Consider the following 14,726-nt stretch of genomic DNA (forward strand, 5'->3'; position numbering starts at 1 on the left):
TCTGTTATAGAGGTAGATTTATGTATTATCTATGTGATATCTCTATAGACAGATCCTTATGATAGGGATAGATACCTATATGGGAAATATCTATACAGATACCTGTCTATAGAGAGATGCAGATTTCAGATCCCATCTGTATGTACAGCGCAGGTTTACTGCAGAGCAGCAGTTTGGCCTGGATGCATCTGTGTCTGCGGGCAGCTCAGCCAGCTCCTTGGGCAGAGCTGCCGTAGTCAGCTGCCGGCCCCAGCCCTCCACGTGATGGAGCGAACGCATGGCACTGCCAGCCCTGCCGCACCTGCCTTCCCACTGCAGCCTGCTCAGCCGCTCTCTGTCGGCAACAGGGGAGAAAAAAGGACCAGCTTTATCGGCTTGATGCTTCGGGTCGCCTCCCTGTTAGCGCTGCACGCGTGCTGCTGCAGCCAGCCCACATGGAGCCATGGCAGGCTGCGGCGCCCGCCAGCCAGTGCTGGCATGTCAGTGCCCTCTGCCGATGTGCTGCCCGCGGGGCTGCCTGCGCCCCGCTGTGTGCAGGCACCGGCTCCCCAGGGTGGGGGAGCGGCGCTTTGGGTAGCTGGAGGAGTTTCGCCGGGTTAAAAGCGGGGGGGTGGGGGCTGCGGGTGTCACCTAGGTGCCCTGGGCACCCTGGACGGCTCACAGCAGGCTGTAGGTTGTCATTGCCCTAAAACGCCCTGGGTTGCTGTCAGCAAAGATGCTACAGGGCAGAGCAAGCAGGGATGTGACCCAGGAGGCAGAGGTGGCCTGAGGATGGCAAGGGAATCCCCCCAGCCTGCTCATTTTGTGTTTCAAAAAGGAAAAACCTTTAGGGTTTGGGTCTTCTGTGTTAGCTTCTGGTCTCAGCAAACATCAAGAGGGATGAATTCCCCCGTTGGCAGGCAGTAGCTTCCCCGGCGCCCTCCCTTATCCTCACGGATGGGTTTGGGGCTGGGGTATGTGTTCCCCATAGGTGACGGGCTTGTGCAGGTGCAGTGCCTGCATGGCTGAGGCTTGGTTAACCCACTGGCTGGGTGCACTGCCAAGCGGGTACCGTGCGCTGCCCGCATGCCTTCATCTGCCAGTGGGAGAAGAAGTGGGGTTGCGCGCGTGGTCCCACGCTGGCTGGGAGGATGCTGGGGGTTCTCCATAGCCAGTGCCAGAAACTGGAGCGTGTGAGGTTGGGGTGGGATTGACGAGCCCCTCTACCACCCCTGTCTGCTGGCAAGGCACCTCCTCGGGTGGGTGGGAACGTTGTGGCTGGGCGAGGTGGCTCCCCAAAAATGGTGACAAAAAGGACTTTGAGCCTCTCGGGGAGAGGAGGGGGGTGTTGACCTGTGCCTCCTGCCCCCACAGCAGCAGAGGCGGGAGAAGGAGCTGCGGAAGCAGCAGGAGCGGGAGCAGCGGCGGCACTATGAGGAACAGATGCGGCGGGAGGAGGAGCGGCGGCGCGCGGAGCATGAGCAGGTAACCCAGCGGGAATGGTACAATAGCCTTCGGTGCAGATTCCTCTTCCTCTAATCAGAGATTTTCTTGTAAGCACTCATATTTTTTGCTACTTGAGAGCAAATTGCTTAATTGTTAACGCTGCGTGTCGCTTTCCACTGCTGTCACTTACTTCCATGTGGATCCACTTGCTGGCCTGCAGGTGTAGAGACACTTGACACAGATTTTTCCCACCCACTTGTTCCTGGGGTGGGATCCCGTGGTGTTTCCAGTTAACGTTTGCTGTTTCCCATTGGTTTTCACTCTTTACCCTTGGAGGTCCCCTGTAGAGTGGTGGACACCCTGGGCTCTTCGGGCAGGGACGGAGGGGGCTGTTTGACCAGTGCCAGCTCTCGGGTGGGGTGGATGCGGGTGCCCACCTCATTCTCCTTCCTCCTGGGACATACTGGCTCTTTTACCTTCTCTCTCTTTTTCCTTTGACCCTTGCTGCCCATGCCTCCAGGAGTACATCAGGCGACAGTTAGAGGAGGAGCAGAGACAGTTAGAGATCCTGCAGCAGCAGTTGTTGCAGGAGCAAGCGCTACTTCTGGTAAATGGGAGGCCCCGGCCACGCTTGCTGCTTTCTGCCCGTGTCGCGTCCGCATGCACCCGCGTGCACCCACGTCCCCGAGTGCCTCCTGCCATGCCGAGACGTGGGGGACACACTGTCATCGCCGGACCTGGAGCCTCCTGTCCCGCTCCGTGGCCGCCAGCATGCCTCGATTCCCCCACCGCCGCTTCGGGCTGGGTCCGCTCGCGGTGCACGGCTCCTCGTTGCATCCCTCCCAAAGCACCATCGGCATGCTTGTTGCCTTCGCGAGAGGAGCAGCCCTGTTTGTTGCTGCGTAGTTTTAAGGCTGTTTGCAGCATGTTGGAGTGTGGTCAAGGTGTTGCATGCCTGCACCCGGCAAACCCACTCTGCCATGCGGGTTTTCATATTTTGAGTGAAGGCTTTCATTTTAATTTCCTTGCAGAAACACTGTATGTTTCCCTCTTGTGCTGTTTGCATTCTACATGTCCTCTTTTTTTTTTTATTTAACTCGGTTTTGAGTTATGCTTTTTAATGCTGATAGCTGTTACTCTCACTGCGTTTTCTTTCAATCTGCAAGGATTATTCCTTTTTGCCCTTGCTGTTAATTTTATTTAGGGAAAAGAAAAACCCTCACGCAAGCCCTTGCCTTTTAAAAAGGCCCTTTCAGAATGATTTACTCATTAAACCTCGTAGAGCCGTAGGGATGCAGAAAGATCATAGAGCTGGCTCTGCTGTGTGGCTCTTCCCACCAACAGTGAATTGGTCCTACAGAGGAGTTGGCCTCAGCTGGGTTTTGTCTGACCCAGTGATGTTTGGCACCTCGTTGGATTGATCCTTCATTCTTCCCAGCCAGAAAAATCTGGGCAAAGTCCATGGCAGCTCCTAAGTGGACATCAGCCCTCGGGGGGGTTTGCAGGGTCTCTGGGGCGAGGCAGCGCTAACACCCCCCGTTCCCAGCAGACAGGGCTGTTCGCCAGCTGCAAAGTGTTGACGCCGGGGTCCCGGCTCTGAATCTGTTGGCTCTGTCCTCCCAGCGGTCTCTCCTCTGGGATGCTTTACAGCTCAGTCCCCAAAGTCTTCCAAATAGATGAGCTTTGCCAGAAAACAGCTTTTCAGATGTTCAGGCCCCATTTTCCACCCAAACAGATAAGTCTGCAGTTTGCAGCCCTGCGTTTGCAGCCTGGCCGGGCACCCGTGTCACTGTGTTTTTTTCTGGGTAGGAGTATAAGCGCAAGCAGCTGGAGGAGCAGCGGCAAGCGGAGAGGCTGCAGAGGCAGCTCCAGCAGGAGCGGGACTACCTGGTGTCCCTGCAGCAGCAGCAGCAGCAGCAGCGGCAGGACCAGAGGCCGGCAGAGAAGAAACCCCTCTACCATTACAAAGAAGGGATAAATGCCAGCGAGAAACCGGCGTGGGCCAAGGAGGTAGGCGAGAGCAAGGAGCATGGTGGTGCTTGTCTGCATCCGCAGAGCTGGGCGCACGGTTCGGTCTGAAACACATCGAGCAGATTGCGCTCTGCTGGGTTGGCTTCCAGCAGATGCCATTAGCTGTGCTGGAAACACTCCCAGTTCAATGCAATGCGTGTGCATGTACATGTACGTTTGAGCAAGCAAAGAGAGTGGAGGAAGGAGGTTTTGCCATGAGGGCAGCCAAGGAGGAGGATGGACCCCTCCTGGAGGGGTTCAGCCGTAGCTGGGGACTTGTGGATGTGCCAGGAGCTCCTGGTGCTCCTTCCTGGTGTGTCCGCAAATCTGCTGGGGGTAGGGGTGAATGCAGAGGGTGGTTGTAGCAGGGTTCCTTGCTGAGCACTAATTCAGTTCCCCATAGTCAAACAGGTCTTGGACAGCTTTTCTTCCCATGCTCAGGGCTGTATCTCTTGACATTGCTCTTTCATGATTTTCAGGCAGGTGAGCCACATCACCAATTTTCTGGTTCTCTCCAGCAAAAAGAGGGAATTGTTGTAACAGTTGTGAGATCTTGAATAGTAATTATTGCCTGGCTGAATAGTCTTGACAAGATGAAGACATGCATTGTCTGCAGTGTAGTTTCAGGATCATGTGCAACTCTTTCTCCTTTATCTCTTTGTGGTAGCTCCGGTAAGGCTGGTGCCCACTCTCGCTATTAATTTTTCTAAAGCTCTTTGTGTTTAATTTGTTTCATTTTGTAACCCTGCTCCTGGGCAGAAAGATCTTTTGGTAACTTGTCTATTCTTTCTACTAAGCAGGGTCACTGCCTTGCTGCCGAATGTCTGGCACCCTTTAGTTCTGGCAGAGATGCGACGTGCATCCAACACATAGCTGTCTCCTGGTCTTTCCTTTCGACAGCCTTCAGCTGCATCCGCAGTATGTGCAAACATCAAATGCTCAAAAAATTCAATCAGCAAAGGCCAATAATACGATCAATTCTTAGCCTTCCAGTGTCAAAAACTCTTCTCACCTCTTTATACCCCCTTGGGTTTCTCCTTTGTTCCCTTCCAATTTATTCTTAAGAGTCTTTCGGTGGCGATGCACCAGACGACCTATTTTCGTGGAGCTGCAGTGTCGTTCTCCAGCCCTTCCAGTGGAAGAAGAGGTTTGGAAGTGGGTCTGTGGATGAGACGTTCCAGATGTGCTGAGCCACCTCTGGCAGGAGAGGCTTCCACCTGGGTGGTGCCCCTGCAGCTTTGTGCAGAACTGGGTCTCTTGTCCGTCTGCAGAAGCGTTGAGACTAGGTAGCAGGCAGGAAAAAGGGAGTAAACTCTGTCTTTCATTGCCTGCTTCTAAATAAATCCTCTAGAATGTTGGTAAAGTACCTCTGGCACAGTCTTCAAAACTATAACAAAGATACATGAAAAGGAATCTTTTTCTTTATCTGAGGTAAAGGAGAAAAGTGCTGGATTTAGCTTTGCATTTCAAACACAAAGGCTCATTTCTTCTATCCCGTGGGGGAGGCATCTTTTTTTTTTGATGCCGTCAACTGGAAGCGGGGTGTTGGGAATTGTGCAGTGTGAATAAGAGCAGCAGAATGTGGCCTCGTAACCTTTGCTGAAATCATAAGGAAGATGAGGTTTTCTGTTGTTGGGGAACATCTCCAGCTTCCACCAATTAGCCCTCCAAACCATTTGGTCTTTACCTGTGTCACTCTGTCTGGTTTCTCATTAAATGCTCGAAGCAGTGACTGTGGCATCTTTCTGCTCTCGGGAGCAGTAGTTTGATGGACTGCCTTGACACAACACCCTCGGGAATTTCCCAAAACTACTCCTCTTGCCTCCATCCACTGTTTTATCTACTGTGTAGTCCCACTTTTAGCACAATTCAACTATTTTGCTGTGTATATCGAAGTACAATCCATGCTGGCTATGCAGATAGATTTGCGCTCCGTGGTTCTTGCTATATTTCAGCATTTTCCATACCCAACCCATGCATGCTAATTTAACAGAAGTATTGAGTCTTTGTTTTCCTTTGGAAACAAAGAAAAAAATAAGTCTGATGCTCAGCCAACAATTTCTGGAGGCTCTACAGAGTTTATTGGGATATTTCCCGAGTGTTTTGCATGATACCCTATACCGTCCTTGGTTTTATGCTCTTTGGTCTCAAGTCTTTTCTCTCAGGAGCTTGATTGCCACAGCACCCATGCTGTGCCCCTCTCTGTTTTTCATGCCTCTCCTTTATGCAATTATTTTCCCACCTCACTTGTCTCCCCGTGGTGGCTTCCAGCCCCTGCACATGTGGGGTGAAGCATACGCGTGAGGCTGTGGCACTGGAAGCAGTAGTACCATAACTAGCAGCTCGCTCTGTTCCTGACTCTTCTGTTGCGGACCTGTATCTGCTGAAGAAAACGATGCAGATAGCCGGGTCTGACTTGGTCAGCTGAAGGACGGGTTTGGGCAGGTAGATGCCATACATGACCATGTATGACAGAGGGGACAGGTTTAATCGGACGTTTTCCATACCATAGCCGGGCCCTGCAGTGCTTTCCCGCAGCTCAGAGCTTCCCAGGGGCTCAGGACTTGGCTGTGCGTCACGAGCCGCGCTGTTCTCTGCAGCAGCCAGCGCACACATCAGCTTCTCCTTCAGACCCCGTGGCTTTTATCCTTCTCTTGCTTTGAAGTGATATATTAAAACATTAGCGGCCTTCCACTGGGACCTGCACAGAAGCTGCTAAGGATGTTTCCTGTTTGAGGGGAATCTTGAGTTCAATTAGAGATGGCTTGAACTGGAGCGATGATGAATTCCTGCAGGCTTTTGCTGCTTTCCCCTCCTCTCTTTGCCTAATGGCGGAGTTAGTAAGGCTCCACAAAGAACAGCTGGAGAGTCCCAAGAGCATCCTTTACTGCGCTGGTGCAACGCAGTGCTAGCAAGGAGATGCTGGCGGTGGGAAACCAAGCGCCTTCCTCCTTCCCAGTACACAGACATCCTCATTTCATCACTCTCCTGCCCTCTCCTCCACGCAAGCTTTGAAGTCCTCCATAATTAGCTGCGCATTAGGGTTTGGCAGCGTGCCGGAGAGTGCCTGCAAACAGCCGGAGGACTTGGCGGCAGCACTGTCTCTGCCTGCTGCCGTTCATGCCAAGGTTTGGCTGACACGGAGATGTACTGGACCAGGCCGGTGACCCAGCACTCGTGCTGCTGCTCCCTTGTTCAGGGAGAGTTCTCCTTCCCTTCCTTGCAGGATGCTCCCGTGGGCATCGCTAAACTGAGCTCTGCACGGCCTCTGCTAGCCAGTGGGCAGCACCTGGGGAGGGTGTGGTGACCTCTTAGGATGCAGCGGTGGCCCACGTAGTCCCTCATGAGCTAGAAAGAGTCCATGACACAGATCTCTTACCTAAATTTTACTCAGACTTCAGCTCAGTATCTGAAAGAGGAAGAAGATTCATTTTTGTTAATGTAATGACTCTCGTGTTTTATGAGTATTTATTTACTTAAACAAGAGCTGTGGTTCTTTCCAAGCAAACCTGTTTTAAAGATTGCCTTTCAACGTGCCATTGTCCGTGGCAGAGTCAAGACACGCTAAGGGTATTTAACACGTTAATGATACGTAAATGAAAATATACGTCAGATCTCGAGGTATCAAAAATTCTGCATAGTGTATGCTGCGTGAATACCAATGCATACAGCCTAACTGCAGGAGCACCCAGACTGCACATATGTCTGGATTAGCTGAAACCACGGTATTTCGATCAAGGGTAGCTGAAAGCAGTGGGCTTTGGGTTTGTTTCTCTATCAGTAATAGAGACTTTTCCCCCTCCGTACATGACAAGGTGCCAGCCTCACTAAATCTAGATCAAAGCCAGCCATTTTCTGGCTGCCATGTTTACTCTTTTATTCAGATCAAACAAAGGCACTCCTCGCGGTGCTTATAGGAGTGAAGGAGAAGGATCTTGCTTAAAGATACATTTGAGAAGAAGCAAGGGCTTCTCGGGAGTCGTATTCTAGAAAGGCATGTTGCCTTTTCTTTATTTTTCCATTTCATATTCAGAAATTAATTGCACACATAAACACAAATAGTCCTTTTGGTTCTTTAAAAGGCATTTATTGCACAGTCTGCCAGGTAGCTTGGATTCCGTGATCATACAAACCCCATGATATACCTAAAAAGAAAAAGAGCTTCCTCTCTCGCTCCCTCCCTCTCTCTCTCAATCTCTCTCTCTCTCTCTCTCTCTATATATATATATATATATGTATACATGCCTTTGTTTTCAATTGGAAATGGCTTTTTGTGGGGCGTTCACCCCTCCCCCTCTCCCCGCAGGTGGAGGAGCGCTCCCGGCTCAATCGGCAGAGCTCACCGGCCATGCCCCACAAGGTGGCCAACAGGATTTCTGACCCCAACTTGCCTCCTCGGTCAGAGTCTTTCAGCATCAGCGGTGTGCAGCCAGCCCGGACCCCTCCTCTGCTCCGACCCGTGGACCCGCAGGTAATGGTCCTTCCCCGGCAGGCTCACCTACCGGAGCCAGGATGCTGGGGTGCTGGTAAGGCAACAAGGAAAAGAGCAGATTAAAGGGAAATAGTGTCTTGCTCCCTGGTTTCTCAGCCTTAAGCATATTCGTGAGTAAGAGCAGCATCTACATTCATGAGCGGATTCCTCTTGTCACCTCCATGTGTCAGAAACATCACGCTGGTTTATACCTTCCTTTGAAGCATCGCATACTGGTTACTGCCAGAAACAAGCTAGAGGACCAAGAGGAACTGCTGGTCTGGTCTAGTGCGGCAGTTGCTCTGTTCCTCTTTGGATCTGGTTTGTGTAAAGGACTGAAACCACGGTGCCTGGTACAAAAGACCCAGGATGCTCTGATGCTGAGGATCATCAGAAAGAGGTTTTGCTTTCTTTGCAGCTTTAATTCAAGGTTTTGTTTTGGTTTTCCATTGAGTTGACATCAGTCACAAACACATCTGGAGAGGGCATAGATCACCATGACCGTCACAGAGGAGGGGCATCGTTATTTTAAAAGTTCTTCTCAGCCGTGAGGTCTGTAAGTAAATACTCTGCCACCGAAAGCTGTAGGAATGTTGGTGCTGGCTCTGGTCCAGCCCCTGCAATTGCTTCCGCAGATCCACAGGCTCCAGCAGGGATTTCAGAGGGGAGTGCAAAGCCTTTGCTCCCGGTCCAGCTGGGCTTTCTATGGGAAAATGGCCCAAATAAATGCCACCGATGCGTGGCACGCGCATCTGTAGGACAGCAGTACAATGCCAGCTTTAAATAAAATACGTGCAGGAAAGCCCTTCAACATACAGCTCTGGTTTTTGCCCGCTGTACGTGGTGTCTCTATATATTGGGAAGTAGATGAAGCCCCACTTCACTGTAATCTCTCTGATGGACCAAATATTTTTCAGTGTCCTTTTTAGCAGCCTCCGTCATCAACAACTAGAAAGACTTTCGTTTGGCAGTGAAATACTAATGAAAAAATCGCTTGAAGCCCAGAGACCCATGTAAATGCATGCATGCGTACACCTATATGCATGATTCGTGCACATGCATACATAGACGTGTATGTAGAAATGTCAAATAAAACTTACAGCCCTTCTGGATAAAGGAGTGCAGCTTCACAGGGTCCTTGGAAGAAGCTCTGATTTCACAAACTAACTTACTGAATTTCCGAGATGTCCCAAAACAGAAAGTCAGTATTCCTTTCACTCGTAAACTTTAGATCTGTAGGGCTGATCCATGGCATAGGGGCTACCTAGACCTGTAGAAACTCATGCCTCAAGATATTTTTTTAAGCCATCTATGCCTCAGAATTCCTGACAATTTTTTTTTATTACTTATTATTTATTACGGTTTCCTTATTTTTTTCATTTTTAACAGGGAAAATCCATGCCAAACCTCATTAGCACAGCCATAGAGGTGCAGGCGTGGGAGCTGGAAGCGCGGCCAGCGTCAGGCAGCGCCTGGGGCGGGCACGGTGCGTGCGGGGCTGGCAGAGGGAGCAGCCTGCCCCGCCGGGGTGGTACCCGCAGGATGCCGGGGTGGTACCTGCAGGATGCTGGGGTGGTACCCGCAGGACGGCGCGGGGCTGGCATACGAGCTGTGTCACCCTGTGCACGCAGGAGCAGTCAGCACTGGAGCATGACGTTGCCTGATTTTAAAAGGCTGAGCTGTGCGAGCGTGATTTTTCCTAGACATTGTGTTGAAGCGATGTAAGTCAGAAGTTCCTGAAACCAAGGCAGTGCTGATCAAAAAACCGGAGGGGGCTTTTTAGTGCATCCAAAGTGCTAACCAAATTTAAAAAAAAAATAAAAATCTAAATTTAATATTTTTTTTATTATTCCTTTTTTTTTTTTTTCTTTTTTTCATTTTGTACTGATAGTTCTGTTTTGACTTGGTGCTTAGATTCCACATCTGGTCACTGTGAAATCCCAAGGAAGCTCCTTGTCTGGGTCTCAGTCACTGCATGAACAGCCTGCAAAGGGACTGGCTGGGTTTCAGGAGGCTCTGACGGTGACCTCTCACCGCACTGAGATGCCAAGGCAGAACTCGGACCCCACCTCAGAAAACCCTCCTCTGCCCCCTCGCATTGAAAAGTTTGACCGAAGTTCTTGGTTACGGCAGGAGGAAGACATTCCACCAAAGGTAACACTATCGCTCCTCACTTTCAGCACGTCAAAGTGGCAATCCCAGAGCTAAGCCCCTGCAGGACGGTGCTGCGCGCAGCACCTCCAGCAAAGCAGAGTGGGCAGGACCGAGCCCATCCCCGTGGCTCCACGGTGGGTACCCACCTGCCCAGGGGCTGCGTTTCCCAAGGCAGGTTTTGCGCAAGATGCTGGGAGCTGCTCTCGGGTGCACAGACAGCGCTGCAGAATAGCCTTGCCCTCCAGCAGAGAAGGTTCTCGAGCCCAGACAGAGGCCAAAATAAATTAATATCTCCTTTCCCCAGGATAAAAAACAACCTTCTGTTTAAATAGAATTATAGGAACATAAGATTTGTCATACTCAATAAGAGAGGTCCTTTTTAGTCCGGTACCGTGCCTCCAGTTGAAATCAATATTTGATGGAAGACTTGTAAGGGCTCCAGAAGCTTTATTCATTCATTGACATTTTGGCAGCGTCTGGCAGTACCTCTTTAATTAAGACTCTTCTGGACCAGTATTTCGATTGCGTTGTTTATACACCTTCATTTGGGAAGAATTATCACTTGGCCATTAAAGTCCCCCTTACAGCGAATCAGTGCTCAGCCTGGGAGGATTTTTGCAGAGAATAAATGATTACAAATTGATTAGTGACAGTGAGGCAGTATTTGGCCCTGATTGAGAGGCAGTTTTTCTATGTGTTAACAAAGTAAGTGACTTGCCTTCTCAAGAGCAAAATACCAGCTACCAGGTAAGCTTGCCTCCTGTGCGAGGCATCTGTGGTGGCCCCTCACATGGGTGAATAATGCCCCTATTTCTGCTACCACCAAGCAAGAGGAGACATTGCTGCTCACCTACAAGGGAAAAGAAGCCAACAGCTCCTGGAGCTGTTCATGTGCTTTGCTCTTCAGTAGTGCGGGAGGGCGGCTGCCTGGCTGTAACCTAATTTTGAAAAAACCCTTGCAATGTAACGTTGGGTTTTGCCTTGAGTCCTTTGAGAAGGGCATCTCGTAACAGCAGTGATGCACTATGCAGTGAGACCACAGCACCTGCTCCTTGGGAAAAAGCTGTTTTCCAGCACTGTGGGGTATTTTCCCCCTTGGCTGAGGGAACACGAGCTGTGGAAGGGGTCGCCACCAGATCGCATTTAAGCCTGTCGTGTAATACCCATGAGGAGTCTGACTTTGCGTTTTAGTGCCCGAAGTGGGTTGGATGTGTTTGTAAGCGGGAGCTAAAGGACTGCCCCGTGAGGCAGGGCCAGCTGTCTCTGTGGTCCGGGGTCTTGTTTCTGCCAGTGCTTATGGCTGGATGCTTCAGAGGAAGGTAAAAAAACTCCCCAAGTCCTGACTGCAGAGTACCCTGCCTGGAGGTGAGATGGCTTTTTAATGAGACAAGCTGTAGCTAGCGATGCCGCAGGGTATAAAGCTCACTCGCTCTCTAAATCTTTTCATCTTGCCTAACAGAACTGTGTGTTTATTCTCAAAAAAACCAACAAAGCCTAATCATTTTTTCACTAATCCCGCCAAGCCCTTGGCCGCTCTGTTACCTGGTGCAAGGTATTGCATGGTGAGTATCGTCGTGCCTCTCCACGTCAGCCTGCGCTGCCGGAGGGTGAGACCTCCGCACCTGCAGCCACACAGCGATGCCTGTGCTCCCACGGGATGGGGCTCCAGGGTTACCTGCCATGGTTGGCTTTGGGTTTCTGCTGGTGGCAGTGCTGGGGAGCCATACGAAGCAGCAGCATCTGAAGCTTAATGACAGTCATAGTGTTTAATGCGAGTGTTAGGTGGATGGGTCTGGATCTTTCCACTGTCAACGCTCTTGTTTGCCCACCTTGACCACAGTCAGCACCACCTCCCTGCTGGCAGCCTTATATCCAAACTAGAGATGCTAAAAACTCCACCTTGGCTGCTGAAATGGCACTTGAGTCTGAATTTTACTTGAAAAATTACATGTCTGGGTTTTGTTAGATCTAAATTATGTGTATGTTTGCGTGTGTATGCATACATTCATTTTTGGAAAAGTAAATGTCCTGCCTGATGGTAGCGGGGCTGCGCTGGGTGTTGCTCGGGGCTGTTCTGCCGGGAGCATCCCTGAATGTACCTTTGCAGCTCGTTTCTGTCTCGCATTTGGGCGATTCCTTCTAAAAGCCAAGAGCGTTGTGGTTTATAATTGCTGTAAACATTGCCCATCTCTCAGTGGGAAATCAATTGGAAATCCAGTCTTAAGGCAGTGCTGGAAGGTGATCTCTCAGATGGGCGAACGGCTGGCTGATGTGGTGGGGCAGACTGGGTGACGGCAACCGTCTGCTTGGTTTTTTTCCAGGTGCCTCAACGAACCACTTCCATATCCCCTGCTCTGGCGAGGAAGAACTCCCCGGGCAACGGCAGCGCCCTGGGGCCCCGGCTGGGCTCCCAGCCCATTCGGGCAAGGTACGGACACCGAGGGGGATGGGCAGGAGCGATCCCGGTGCGCTACCGCCTGCACGCCTCCCAGCATCGCCCAGCTGGGGAGCCCCAGCATGGGCTGGAGTTTAGCCCTGCTTTAGCTGGCTGGTGGAACCACCAGCTTTGCAATGCTTCTCTTGTCGCTGGGGTGAACTTTTGCACCTCTTAGTATTTTGTACCAAGGGCTGTGAGTGCTTGGATCCCTGGAGGTTTTGCTCCCTGGGCTGGATACGTTCCTGGGCATTGCAGGGTTTGGAGGTGGCTAGTGTCTCCTGCTGTGGGGCCAAACAGGAATTTGGGTGCTCCCTTTAGCGGAATTAGGTTCTGGTTCCCCCATTGTCACCCCTTGCATGTAAGGGCACCCATGTAAGCCAGCGGGGAGATCTCAGTGATGCATACCATACATTTCCTATGCATCAGAGCAGCTTTTCACAGATAAGGACCAAGGAATGTGCTGGGAGACAGACACTGTGGTACAGCTTGGTGAGATCTTCCTTAGATGTAGATCAAGGATTAAATTCCTTTTGGCTTCCTAGGACTAAGGCCTTTAGCTTAGCCAGATCCAGCTCTCCAGCAGGGCGCAGGGTGTGCTTATAGCACCCCGAGGGAGGACGCTGCACCACAGCAGCGGCCCGATCCTGCCATGTCGGAGCTATGCCTGGGCATGCTTAAAACAAGCAGGGAAGTTGACAGGCTTTGCTCAGAGCTGGATGGAAAAAAACAGGGCTTAGTCATGCGAGAGCTTGTGGCTGGTTTGCAGAGCATCATGAGCAAATCTAGACCTCAGACAGGCAAATCTCGGGGTTCCACATAGCCTTGTGTGATGGAGCTCCTTGGTTTCTTCTTCCTGCCTTGTCCTTTCAGGATGAGGTCAAAAAGCAAAGGCTGGGATGTTCATAGCCATGTGTTGTCACCAGTTTCAGCATATGGCTGCCTTTCCAGCTCAGTTCCCCAGCCATGCATCGGCAAACTCACTCACAGTGGGCAGCAGCTTGGAGTAGCTGGCAGGGGTAGCAGGAGGACAAGTAGTTGTTGTTGTTGTTGGTTTTTTTAATTAGAGGGGAAAAAAATTGTATCGTGCTTTGTTCTTTATTGCTCAAGGCTGAAGCATTTTGAATCCTTGGAAACATTGTTCTTTTAATTAGCTGTTGCTTGAAGGACAACTTAAAATGCAGGGGGATATTGGACTGCGTAGTCCTAGTAAGGGATGGTACAGAAAGTAAAAAGGGTAATGGGAGTCTGGGGTTCAAGGTGAAGGTTGCCCAGTGTTTCCTGCAGCCTCCTGGTCCCAGTCTTGGCCAGTACAGGTAAATACATTAATTGCCAACGTTTTCAAGTACATTTCATGAGTTAATTTAGCTAAGGACATGTCAGCCGTACAACACAAGATGGAGGCCTTCAGTTTGATGAAAATCGGAGATGATTAGGATGCTCCCATATCCATTAAACTTAAGCGTTCAGTGAAATGATTTTATATTTTGTTTCTCTCACAGTAATGTAACATTTTTCCAGTTTTCCTGTTTAACCATCTCCCCTATTGGTTCTTGATTCCCCCCATGCATAAATCGGAATATTATAAAAATACGCTTGCTTTTATTTGTCACCCCGTTGTACCAAATGGGGGGATATATTTCCTTGCACACAGAAAGCCACTGTCTCGCTCTCATCATTTCACTACCCACCTGTGTCAGTAACAGTAGGCAGGGATTTTACATCATGCCCATGCTAGGCAGTGTCCGGATGGTTCTGCCAACGAGCCTGTTATGCCAATGGGCCTTCGCACAGTTTGCACCATCGTGGTGGTTCTGAGGGATGCACCATACATACCCCGCAGACCTTGCACTTCATGTGCCCGGCCTCCGACTGCAACTGCATTATGTCATGTGGCACTAATACCGCATCAGCTTTAAGTACGCGATGTCCTAATTGAACTTGAGCGAGAAAGCTTTCTATACATTTTTAACAGGACTTTGAATAATAAGATCAATTAACAGAAGTATTGTATAAAGCCAAATTGGATAACTCTGCGTGAACATGTCTTCTGATGTCATTTCAGTGCCAAATAAGAATTAATTTCCTAAAAGCATCTGATACCCAGAGAGATATTAGTCATTCTTTGCGTATCGAGGATGCTTTTTATTCTAGATTTATGCATGTTCACAAGGGTGAGAGAACTCAAGGAAGAAAAGTGGATATCTGATGCAAGTTTGAAGAGAAGCCATA

General features: G+C 50.3%; 1 protein-coding gene across 1 annotated transcript in view; it reads left to right on the forward strand.

The window, feature by feature from the left end:
* Positions 1–14,726, forward strand: part of TNIK (TRAF2 and NCK interacting kinase) — a 163,268-nt gene that overhangs the window by 123,358 nt on the left and 25,184 nt on the right. Inside the window, 6 exon segments of the mRNA XM_055723778.1 lie at positions 1,354–1,464; positions 1,946–2,032; positions 3,235–3,435; positions 7,742–7,906; positions 9,821–10,060; positions 12,382–12,488. Of these exon segments, the coding sequence (XP_055579753.1) occupies positions 1,354–1,464; positions 1,946–2,032; positions 3,235–3,435; positions 7,742–7,906; positions 9,821–10,060; positions 12,382–12,488 (911 nt within the window).

The sequence above is a fragment of the Falco cherrug genome, chromosome 11 (assembly GCF_023634085.1).
Source record: "Falco cherrug isolate bFalChe1 chromosome 11, bFalChe1.pri, whole genome shotgun sequence".
NCBI classification, from domain to species: Eukaryota; Metazoa; Chordata; class Aves; order Falconiformes; family Falconidae; genus Falco; species Falco cherrug.